This window comes from Numida meleagris, chromosome 23, assembly GCF_002078875.1.
Source record: "Numida meleagris isolate 19003 breed g44 Domestic line chromosome 23, NumMel1.0, whole genome shotgun sequence".
NCBI classification, from domain to species: domain Eukaryota; kingdom Metazoa; phylum Chordata; class Aves; order Galliformes; family Numididae; genus Numida; species Numida meleagris.
In genome coordinates this window covers 2225668-2237098 of record NC_034431.1, presented here as the reverse complement: position 1 = coordinate 2237098, position 11431 = coordinate 2225668, and the positions used below count along the sequence as shown (strand labels likewise).

Genomic DNA, 11431 nt, shown 5'->3' with positions numbered 1-11431 from the left:
CTTCTTTTATATATATATATATATATATATATATATATACACACACACGCACACACACACCCACACACATATACATATATATATATATAAATATGAAACTGAGCTATATAGATCTCTATCTATGTCCATCCCTCGGTTCGCTTTATTCCACCACCAAGGGCCGGGGCTGCGCGGCACAGGGTGACAGAGAGGGACCCCGGTCCCCATGCAGCACCCGTGTCCCCTCGTCCCCGGACACCCGAGGGCAGGAAGGTGATGGGACCTGGGCACGTGCGGTGCGAGAACCTCTCCTCATCTCACGGAGGACCAATACACACCTAACTCCATATACAGCATGCAGTAATGGCAGCGGAAGGACCCTGCTGGGAACGGTGGCTAGAACGGTAACAAAAAAAAAAAAAAAAAAAAAAAAAAAAAAAATTAATATATATATATATGTATATTTATATATACTGTATATATATATCCCATAAAAAGATTCAGCGGCTCCCTTCGCCTCGATGCGTGGAGGAACTGTTTGTATGGCCGTGCTCCTGGCCGGGTGAGGGGTCTCAGCACGGGGCTCCTGCTCCTCGCCCATGGACAAGCCAGCATCATTCTCCTCGGCAACACACTTCTCTCCGCTTGCTCTCCCGTTCCTGGTTCTTCTTTCTTCCTTTCTTTCCTTCTTTTTCTTTCTTTCTTTCTTTCCTTCTTTCTCTCTTTCTTTCTTTCTTGGTTTTTTTTTTTTTTTTGCATCTTTGTTTTTTAGGAACTAAGAGTTCTAGGCTTGTATCAGAAAATATAATTAATAAAATTAACCCTTATCATTCACGATGTCCGCACGGGGTACGATGAACGCGGCTCGGCACTGGTTCTCCTTCCTCCCTTTCCGTTCGTGGCGGTGTGGTGTAACTGTTGAAGATCTATATATCTATACATATATATATATGTATATGTGGATATATATATATATATTTCGGAACACAAATGGCGGCACAGTCCATGAGAAGACGGGGAAATCTCGGCGAAGAAGAAAACCTGCGCATACGGACGGAGGGGGGGGGCTCCGGGCGAGCGGGGCCGGCGAGGGGAGCGGGGCCGTCCCATCCCCACGCTGACCCACGGCAGAGAACGACGAAATGGGGCAGAAAAAGGGGCAGGCGAAAAAATAAACCAGAGGAAAGAAAAAGACTCAAGTCGCGTTGCGTCTTCAGCAGGAAGCCTTGGATAATTTTTTTTTTTTTTTTCCCCCTCCTTTCCAAATTCCCTTAGTATTATCATTATTATTATTATTATTTTTTTTTTTTTTTGCATGTTTTTCCTCTCTCCCCCTCCCCCAGAAGGCCTGGCCGGACAACTCTCTCTCAATTCTTATGATTATTTTCAGAAACAGTGAATACATCTTCTTCCTCTCCTTTCTGCTGTGGTGGTCGTGGCCGCGCCGCGGGCCGCCTCGGGGCTCAGAACTGGCGGGCGAGCTGGGCGAGCGGCAGGGCCAGCAGCCAGGCACAGCTGCCTCGCCGCCACGCACCGCTGTTGCCATCGTGCACTGCACCGGGGCCTGCGGGGGGAGAAACACCCGCGCTGTTAGCTGTAGGGAAAGGAGGGGGGAGAAAATAACGCTGCTTAGGGCCCCGGTGCTATTGCAATCACTGGGGTCGCCACTAAGAGCTGCACGGTGCAGCCATCCTCATCCTTGGGTTTGGGACATGAACCCCACCACGTCTTGTGCTGGTCCCCATTTCCCATCCCCAGCCTATCTTGGATGCAGCACCACAAAGCAACCTCCTCCAGCTCCTCCAAATGTTCCTTGAACTTGAAGGCAAGGCAATAGCTTTCACCCAGCAGCACCAAAAGCACCACCAAGGAGTTGGACTTGATGATCCTTGCAGATTCCCTCCAACCTGGGATATTGTATAACACTACAATTCTGTAACTCTATGACTCCATGATTCTATAAAAACCACCCATGAGATGGATGGTGAGGCACTGACACAGGCTGCCCAGAGAAGCTGTGGATGCCTCATCCCTTGAGGTGCCCAAGGCCACGGATGGGGCTCTGGTCAGTCTGAGCTGGTGGGGGGCAACCAGCCCATGGTGGGGGTTGGTCCCTTCCAACCCAAACCATTCAATGACTCCATGTGCAGCACTGCACCCAGCTCTTGGTGGCACTCAGCCTCTCCAGAGCCACTTTGTGTCACTCTGCAGGAAGGATGAAGTGGGTAGTGAGATACAAAGACCCCCATGCTTTGGCAGCCAGGTGAGGATCTCAAAATGTGCCGTGCAGAAGGGCTCCCCATGGGTGTTTATTGGCAGAAACACCCCAAACTGTCAGAGCAGCCCTGCCCAAGTGGGACCATATGGGAGATCAGATCAACCCTCACTTTTGTAAGCCCGAGAGATGCCCCCTAACTCAGGGCACTGAGGACCACTCCCCATTAGGTCTCCCTTTTGCAGCACACCTCTAGCACCCCTACAGACACCGCTACCCACAAAGCCCCAAATCATGGTGGGACCAAGAAGCCAGGCACTGGGCAGCTCTGGAGCCAAGAGCAGCTCCATGCTGTCTCCAACTCTTCCCAACATCTTGAGGTCATCTCAAAAGCCAGCCACTGAGTGCACTATGAGTGGAGACACGTGGCTGCAGAGCCCCAGATCAGGATGGCAGCAGTCCCCAGGGCAAGCGATCGATCGATCGGTAAGAGCAGCAATGCAAGGAAGAGCACCCCTACCACATCCCAAGAAAAAAAAAGCACTAAAGCAACACTAAAAGCATCCTAGAGGAAGAAGGACCGGCTGCAGCACCCATCGGGCAACAGGACCACGAAGCCAACCCTGCCTGCATCCTGGAGACGGGGGAAAGAGAGCAGTGGAGGGGACGGTGGGGACGTGGCATGCAGAGCTGGGAGGTGGGCACGTTAAGGACCCAAACAGAAATGCAGCTAAATGCACATGGCTACAGTAAAGCAGCAATGGGGAAGCCACAAGCAGCCCCAAAGTCATCACTGCAGGAGCTGGAGCAATGGGGTTTGGGGGAGGTGCTCCCTGGATATTGCTGGAGGGACCCGTGGGCACACGGTGCGGGGGGATTGCTGGCATTGCGGGCTCATGGTTACTGACCTTTCCAGGGTGTCAGAGCGGTTGTTGTCTCTTCTAAAAATCAAAGAACAAGTCAAGGTTAAGGCACGGGGCAATGGCAGGCTCAAGATGCTCTGCTCAGCCTGCTCTTGGCATGGGAAAATGCGTGATCATTCTAGGGCCACTGTCCCCCATCCAGGACAAATGCTGCAGGAGCTGCAGCTTCCTGGGTGGTTTTACTGCAAAACCTCCGGGAATCCACATGGATTGCACAAAAGGGGAGCAGTAGCGAGCTCTTCTTCTTTTTTTTTTTTTCCTGACTCAAGAAAATTATTTGATTCCAGAGCACTTCATCACATTAAAGACAGCATCAAATGAGCCGCTGAATTAGGTGGAAGGCCTGTAATAAGAACTGCTGCGTGTTAGATAAAGCACCAGTTGACCTCCCTGAAAAAACAGATTAAGGAAAGGATTACAAGATGTATTCTACACTAGCCTCAGTTGCAAGGCACTGGAAACGTCAATGTGCCGATGTGGATTAAAGCTCTGTTTGGGAAGGAGAACCCCAAATGGCTCGCTCAGCCTCAAGGAAGAGGGGATGCACACAGATTGTGCCCCAAAACCACACAGATTGGACATTTCTCTTGCAACAGGTAGCACAGCCCATCACTGGGAATTGTAAGGGAATTTGGCTCCCAGCAGGGCCCCACACAAGGTGATGGGGCCACGTTTCCATTATGGCATGAGCCATTCCAAGCGTCTTTAATGGAAGGGAATCCAGTAACTGGCAGCTCTCACTAAGCCACCAGCAGAGAGAAGTCCTTCTTAACTCGGAGCCTTCTTGTCCAGCCTGCACTGTGCAGCCCTCAGATGGGGTCCCACAATACACGAGATTTTCATCCCATAAGCCAGTACAGAGATTACAGTCACGCAGGTGGCCCAGGCTATGCGGGACACTCGGTCCCCAGGGCAGGACAGCACGGACGGAGCCGTGTGGCCCCGAGGTGTCCTGTCCCTCTCCCTGAGAAATGGTGTCACTGGTGACCACAATTACCAGAAAGCCCAATGGGGAAGAAGCTGACATCGTTTCTAAGCAACCTTAATGAAGGCTTAATAACAGCCAGGTAACAACTAATGTCTGTCACTTACAGCACTGACTTTTCCCTGCAGAAGTGACGGTGATGCTCATTAACACCCGAGGCTGGAGCTACCTGGGGGCTGTGGGCACAGCTCTGAGCACGGTGAGGGGAAGAGATCCATGGGGAAACCCAACGCAACAGCTGATACCCACAAAAGATGAGGATGCAAGTAGCACACAGGTGCTCATTGAGCCCACGCACATATGCAAAGGAGCAGACACATGATGGGCAGTGCCTTCTGCACAGATACATGGGAGGACAGCAGGAAAGAGAGACCACGTTTCTCGAGATGCCTTCCCTGCCACCCTGCTGGCACAAGGTGCTAATTGCTAATTTGTTTTCCTTTTTTTAATCACCGCACACCTACAATCATTGCACACCTACAACAGCAGTGTCCTGCTTTGCTCCAACCCTGCCTCTCCTGCAGAAGAGGGGTCTCTTGTAACCTCTCCAGGCTTAATTAAATAATTCACGCATGCTAGGAAAGGGTTTGCACTGCCAGGAGAGCTTGAGGCCACAGCAAGTTGGTGCTTTGCATTAAACCCTCTTAGCAGTGATTAATTCCATCCTGTGGTTTGTTTAACACGGGCTGCTATTAACGTCATCCATGGTCACCGCTACCCATGGGGCAGGAACGCACCGTGCTTCCCCTGGGTTTCCCCCTTGGTGTCCCCAGCACGAGGTGTTGTGGGAGAGGTGACGATGATGCGCTTTGCTCACAATTGTTGCAAATCTAAAGTGGGCCCGGAACTGGATGAGACTGGGTCTCAATGAAGAATGATGCTGGGCAAGGATGGAGGTCCCCAGGTCCTGCTTCTCCTCGGCATCTGTCTGAGCAAGGCGATGGAAACCTGCAGCCAGACCCTTGCTTTACACTGATCCCCAAACACGGTCACAGTGCCCAACACCTCTAAGCAGTGCCCGGTCAGGAAGGAGGTTTGGAGGTTTTGATGCTTCCCCTGTGCTCACCACAGCCTCTGACCCATGCCCTGGGCTGGAAAGGATGAGTAGGAGCACGCATCACCCCAGAAGCCCCAGCTTTCCACTGCAGGTCTTGCACACTGGTGATCACTGCGTTAAGCTGTGCCTGGTCCCCATCCCAGTCCCTCAGTGCTGCTCACCATAAAGGATCATGCTGGCGTTGGTGTTTCCTAGCTGGTTGGAGGCCACACAGGTGTAGTTGCCGTAATCCTGCTCGGAGACGTTGAAGAAAGTCAGTCGGGAGAAGAAGGCTTTGTTTTCCACCTTCAGCCCTTTCTGTCCTTCAGCCAGCCTGGGAGGAGAGCAGAAGGGGAGAAGGTGATGGGGATAGCACAGGGAAAGAAGCAGCCCCCTGTGATTTAGGATGCAAGGTACGGGCCTTAAGTCGCACCAGGAGAGGTTCAGAGTGGACATGAGGAGCTATTTCTTCTCTGAAAGAGCAGTGCTGCACAGCACAGCTGCCCAGGGAGTTGGGGGGTCACCGTCCCTGGGGGTGTCCCAGACCTATGGGGATGTGGCACTGGGGGACGTGGGCAGTGGGCGCAGTGGGGTGGCGTTGATCTCAAGAGGTCTTTTTCAGCCTTAATGATTTTATGACTCTGTGGTTCTATGAATCCCAGCCCACAGGTGTTGGGAAGGTCCTGGATCCACACCAGCTTTGCTCTGTGGGTTTTTGGGGATGACAGCAAAGCTCCGGGGGTCAGTGTGAGTGGCTCCCACCCCCATGGGGCACCCGGGGCTCTTACCGCTTGTCGTCTTTGTACCACTGGAAGTCAGCGGAGGGGACGGCGGAGGCTTCACACATCAGGATTCCCTTCTGCCCCACCGGCACACCGGTGCTCTTCGCATCCGAGATGTACGGCGGGTCTGTGGGGAGGACGGAGCTGGGGGTTGGTGCCTCCCACCTCTCTCTCCTTTTCTTTCCCCATCTCATGGAAGGGGAAGAATCATCTCTGAGCTCATGCCCAGCTCCTGCCACTCTTGTTCTGCTGTGCAAAGGGGTTGGGCAGATGGGGGACCCAGAGCATCCTCCAAGGACCAGAGCTCCCTGGCTCTCCCTGATGCCCAGCAGCTCCAGGGGTGGCCAGAGTGGAGTCTGGGGGGGGTTGGAGGGTCTTCACGTCTGTCTACGAGCACAAGAAGTGCCGCTTCCTTCCTCTCTCTCTTTCTCTCCTTTTTTTCAAAACGAAGAAATGCCTATTTACTGCTCACTTCCCTCCTCTCCCCTGAGGTTATCAGCACAGCATCTCACCACAGGCGGAAAACTCAGGTTGATGGAGACAGCTGAGGAGGAGGTGGAAAAAAAAGGGAGCTTGGAAAAAAAAAAAAAAAAAAAAAAAGGGGGAATAAAAGGGCAAACCACCACCTGCTTGGAAACCTGCTGCTGCCAGGCTGGGCGCTGGGACCAGAGGCAGGTGAATGCTGTCATCCCCCTCGGGGTGGGACAAGGTGGCCCCGTGCTGTCCCCAAACCATGTGGCTACTCACAGTTGACGGTGACTTTGACTCGCTGGACGACCGGCGCGGCCACGTCGTTGGAGGCACTGCACTCGTACTCGCCCGACTGCTCCCGCGTGATGCCTGTGATCTCCAGGTACTCGTCCTCACTGATGAAGCCCACAGCTGTTGGGTGGAGGGATGGGGCTGTGAGTGAGGGGGGCACGGCGAGCCCGCGCCCAACCTGTGGTCACCAGCTGGGACCATGTCATGCTGTCCCATCCATCTACTATGAGAAACCCCTGCCAGACAGGTGCCTGGTGCACTGGTCTCAGCCCCACTGATAGCATCAATTGCTGCAGATTAATGTCCCCAGTGTGTGCAGGATGGGCAGGGGGTCCTCATCCCGCCCCATCTTCCTGCCCCGAGGTGCTGCTGGACTCTCCCTAAAGCCTCTCTCTAGTCTTTCAGCTTCATTAAATCACAGCCAGCTTACTCCCACACCATCAGTACCAACGCTGCCCTTCAGCTGAAGGGCGCTGTCCCTCTCCCTGTGCCACTCCAAGCTCAAAACCATCCACTCCTCCAGCGTGGAGACCTCACAACAGACCCCGAGTTCCACAAAGAACCACAGCAATTAGGATGCTCCAGAGAAGCACCTCTCACCCAGCAACCACCAGCCCCAGAAAGGGGAGGTGGCATCTTCCTCCCTTCCCTGACACTTCCCCATTGCCTTTCTCAGCTCTCCTGCAGCTCAGACGCGATAATTACCACGCGAAGCATCTCCGCGACCAGTGTCACACTTAATATTCCTATAAATTTTAAACGGTAGTCCTTGGTACATACGTGTGGCAATTGGTATCATATTTTAATTAAGCTTGCCCTACACCATCTGAAATTAATAATAGCTCGAATTACCAGTGTAATTTATAAATTAACATTGCTGCAGCATTAGGAAATAAATTAGCTCTGGACAGCTGTTTCCAGGAGTGAGTGCCAATGGCAGCGAGGCCGAGCACAGGTCCCCGCTCCCGGGGGATGCGGCGATGTGACCGGCGGAGCCCTCGCTTCCCACCCGGTGTGCACGGCTGTGACCCAGCGTGCTGTGCTTTGACGTGCTTGGGCGGTCAACCGGGTGCATCTTGCTCTTAACACGTGCATGCCAACTGTATGGTGAACGCTGCCTGCGTCCCACTGCCTGATGCCTTTAGAGCAGCTCTTCCCACGGGTCCGTAATAGTGAGTGCAGTCACACCCTGCCCATGTGGACTACTTCGAATGCAGCTCGTCTGAGCACATGCATAAGTGGAGATCTGTGCATAGGGCCCGAGCCTGATGTGTTTTCTTAATGCCACCACGCAGTGCCCCTTCCTGCAGCGAGCACCCCGGGTACCCACGGCGATGCTGCTGCCCAAGCTGCAGTGGCAGTGGTCGTCAGCACAAACCCACAGCCCTGCGCCGTGCCCACCCCCATCCCACGAAGCCCATCCCGGGGTGAGGTGAGCACTCCCGTGCACGCGGCCGTGATGGATCGCTGCCGTCCACCTGCATCCTCAGCCCCGTGCTCCCAGCGGAGCGGCTGGCTCCGAAAACCGCTGAGCTCATCAGCACTTAGCGCAGCAGAAGGGCGAGATATGAAGGCGTTACCCCAAAATCGATATCCTTTGGAGACACAAAAATTACAGTTTTCTATCCAGCAGCAGCGTGCGCAGCAAAAAGGAGAGAGAGGGAAGGAAACAAGCCGCCTGTTCCGGCTGACCTAGAATCGGCTCTCAGTCGCACAGCGCTGCCTGCCGATGGAATTACAACACAGCCACAGCCCTCGGATGCTCCGCACGCAGATCTGACTCCGGTTTGTGCAAAGACCCCGAATAAAGCTCTGCTTCCGAACTCAGCAAAGGCCCATCCCCAAATCATCGCTCGCCGTCACTGCACGGCTGCGGTTTGATCCGGGAGCAAGGCAGCGTGGGCACGTTTCATTACCCAGCAAAGGACTTTGTGAAGCGACAGCGAGGGTCAGCTTGCCACCTGCAAAAGCTGGGAAAGGGAGAGATGAAGGCTCCCAGCCTTTGTGCTGGCGTAGTGCAGGAGTCTGACATCAGTGCCTGGTAATCGGCCTCCGGAGGGGCAAAATGCAAAGAAAGAGTTGAGTTTGGGGTCTGGCTTTGTGCCATTCAGCCCTGCCATCCGGAGCCTGCAAAGGTACCACCACGCAATGCTCTGCGTGCTATTGCTCAGATAACGATGGTGATATTATGATGAAGATCACCTCTGCTAAGGTCCCTGTATGGATCCAGCCTTGTTAGTGCAGCGATCCCGCACCAAGGTCAATGGGAGAGGAGGGACCCCTGCACGCAGCACTTCCCCATTTCTCCTTTACCTGCTTTACTTTCAACATACGTGCACAGAGGCCAGCCTTGGTGGCTGCGTACACACAGGCACTGAAGTGGTCTGGACACAAGATGCTCTATTGCACTTTTGCAGCAATGACAGAGCTGATGAGTGCCAGTCCGTACCCGGATGGAGGCACCTGCTAAGCTGTGCCCCATCTCCTTTCTCTGCCTTCCTGCCAGAGGGCTTAACAAACAGTGCGCTCTCCACTTCTTGGGTTTTATCTCAAGAGCTGTTTCTGATGGGGAAGTGGCAGTAAATAGAGAGCGAAGCCATGCGGCTCGTTATGTGCTGCTCCAGCTGAGAGCACTGGAAATGAATGGGCTCAAAAATCAGCGCGGTATGCGAGGAAACAACAGCGCTGGCTCATGTCCCCTCCTGCAAAAAGGACTCCACAGGAAAAACAGCTCCACGCATGCACTGCTGCCCCACCGTTGTTGGGGTCCCTGGTGGCCAGTGATGCTGCTTTGGTGAAGCTGAGCTCCTGAGGTTTAGGATCAAGGCACCACCATCCCAGCCCAGATTCTGGATGGGAGTCATCCCTCTGACTGGTCTCACATTTATCAGACCCCTGAGGGTTGCACTGCAGGTCTCCAATGGTGCACACTCCTCCTGGCTCTGAAACTGCCTGGAGCTCAGCAGCCCTGAGCCAGGAGCAGCTGTGCAATACCCAGAGTGACTTTGGGAACTTCTCAGGGCTGCCTCTGCTCGAGCACAATTAGCTGCTGAAATACTGCAGGAATTAATGGCACAGCGCTCTCATCTCCTCAGGAGCTACAAAACCAGCACAGCCAGCACCCATTATTATTATTAATAATAATAATACAATCCAGGCCAGAAATGGAACAGCCACTGACTGCTCAAAGGCACAGCCCTCACTCCTCTACAGAGGGTGATGGCCTAACCTGGTGCAAACGGGGGCACAGGGAGCGGCACCGGCAGGGACAAGGGGCACTGCGAAGCAGAGCAGAGCTTGGCCCTGCAGTGCTGGGACAGGGGTGCTGGCTGGACCACGGAAGCAAGATCCTGCTCCAAAAGACATCCAAGCAGTGCTTGGGGTTCTGCACAGAGTGAATGAGATGATGTGTGGGTAGATCGGGGGCCACGTGCTTCCATATTCCTTCCTTGCCTTTCTCTTTCTCTTGCTTCCCCTTTGCCCAGCCTGACCAGGCTCCCCTCTGCCTCCTCCCACCCGTTAGTTTCCACTGAGCCTCTGACAAGATAATAACTCACCAGAAAGCAAACACATGTTCCCAAATTAATTACGTGCCATCGTCCCCCAGCTCACTACGTTCAGGTCTCTGGGCCGTGTCGCTTCCAGTTACCCTGGCTGAGCATCGCGACGTTGGCATCGGAGCGAGGCAATCCCAGCCCTGCAGCAAGCAGAGCTGCTCTCCTTATTTCTGTGCACCACTTTGCTCCTGTGCATCATGCCAACTCCTTGCCTTTCTCCCAGCACTAATCAGGGCACAGCATGCAACACCCGGCGAGCTCCCAGCGCTGCAATGGGCCCACACCAAGTCCATGCACCTTGCACCTTGCTCTGCAGAGCTGCAATATTCCCACCTCCGTGGATCTCAGCGATGGCCCCACTATGGGTTTGCTCTCCCCATGGGCTCTGGAGGCCCAGATTCCCAGTGCTGCTCCTGAGTCATGGCCATGCACCGATCGGGTTAGGCCGAGAATGGGAATATTTTATGGGGATAATTTTATTAAAATGTTTACAACAATGCAGATATTGACATCTAGCTTCAATCAATAGCACAATTTATTGTCCTTCAAGGTGAACATTAAGCCAAGCTGCCCATTAGTCAATATTTACCTCCAAGGTCTATAAATCTTTATACTGGCTTCAGCAGATGTTGACAGTGGCCGATTCCAGATAAGTAAAAGTAAGAGTGTGAAACATTGCTCCTTTTGGAGGTGAAATAGTAACTAGTTAATTACAGCCCCTACAGCAATTCTCAACTATCAATTTATAGCTACTTCTGGCAATAAAAATTAACATCGCACAGACTCCCGGCTCGGAGTGACGCTCTTCAAACCAAGAGCCATCTATTTCACATGTCACGCCGAGGCGGCGGTGATGGCCTTCTTATAACAGTTTATGGTAAATAAGTAAAATATACAAAGGTAATAAGAGCGAACTGTCGGCATCTGAGAGCTGATCCCCTCCCCCTTCTCCTCCAGCGTGCGGAGAAACACGGCACGGGTGGGTGAGCAGCAAAGCAATGCTCCTCTGTGCAGGGAAGGAGGAGGAGGAAGGAGCCCCCTAAATACCACCAGACCCCAACCCCGAGAGCAGAGTGACACAGCCCTGTGCACGTGGGGGAGGAGGAACAACAGTTGACCCCATCCCATGCCCTTGGCCAAAGGCTGGGGAGGCTCCTGCTGCCCCTCTTATTGATCAGCATCTCAAAATGTT

The 11431-nt window shown here is 53.4% G+C and overlaps 1 protein-coding gene across 6 annotated transcripts in view; it reads right to left on the bottom strand.

The window, feature by feature from the left end:
• Positions 719-11431, bottom strand: part of LOC110387644 (protein CEPU-1) — a 320486-nt gene continuing 309773 nt past the window's right edge. For 5 of the 6 annotated variants that reach the window (XM_021375988.1, XM_021375986.1, XM_021375989.1 and 2 more), the window contains 5 exons: positions 6668-6802; positions 5927-6047; positions 5321-5472; positions 3103-3135; positions 719-1543 (listed from right to left, as the gene is read on the bottom strand). In XM_021375988.1, the coding sequence (XP_021231663.1) occupies positions 1443-1543; positions 3103-3135; positions 5321-5472; positions 5927-6047; positions 6668-6802 (542 nt within the window). In that variant the 3' untranslated portion in view covers positions 719-1442. The remainder of the gene's footprint in view (positions 1544-3102; positions 3136-5320; positions 5473-5926; positions 6048-6667; positions 6803-11431) is intronic. The other variant, XM_021375985.1, reaches the window with a different exon arrangement.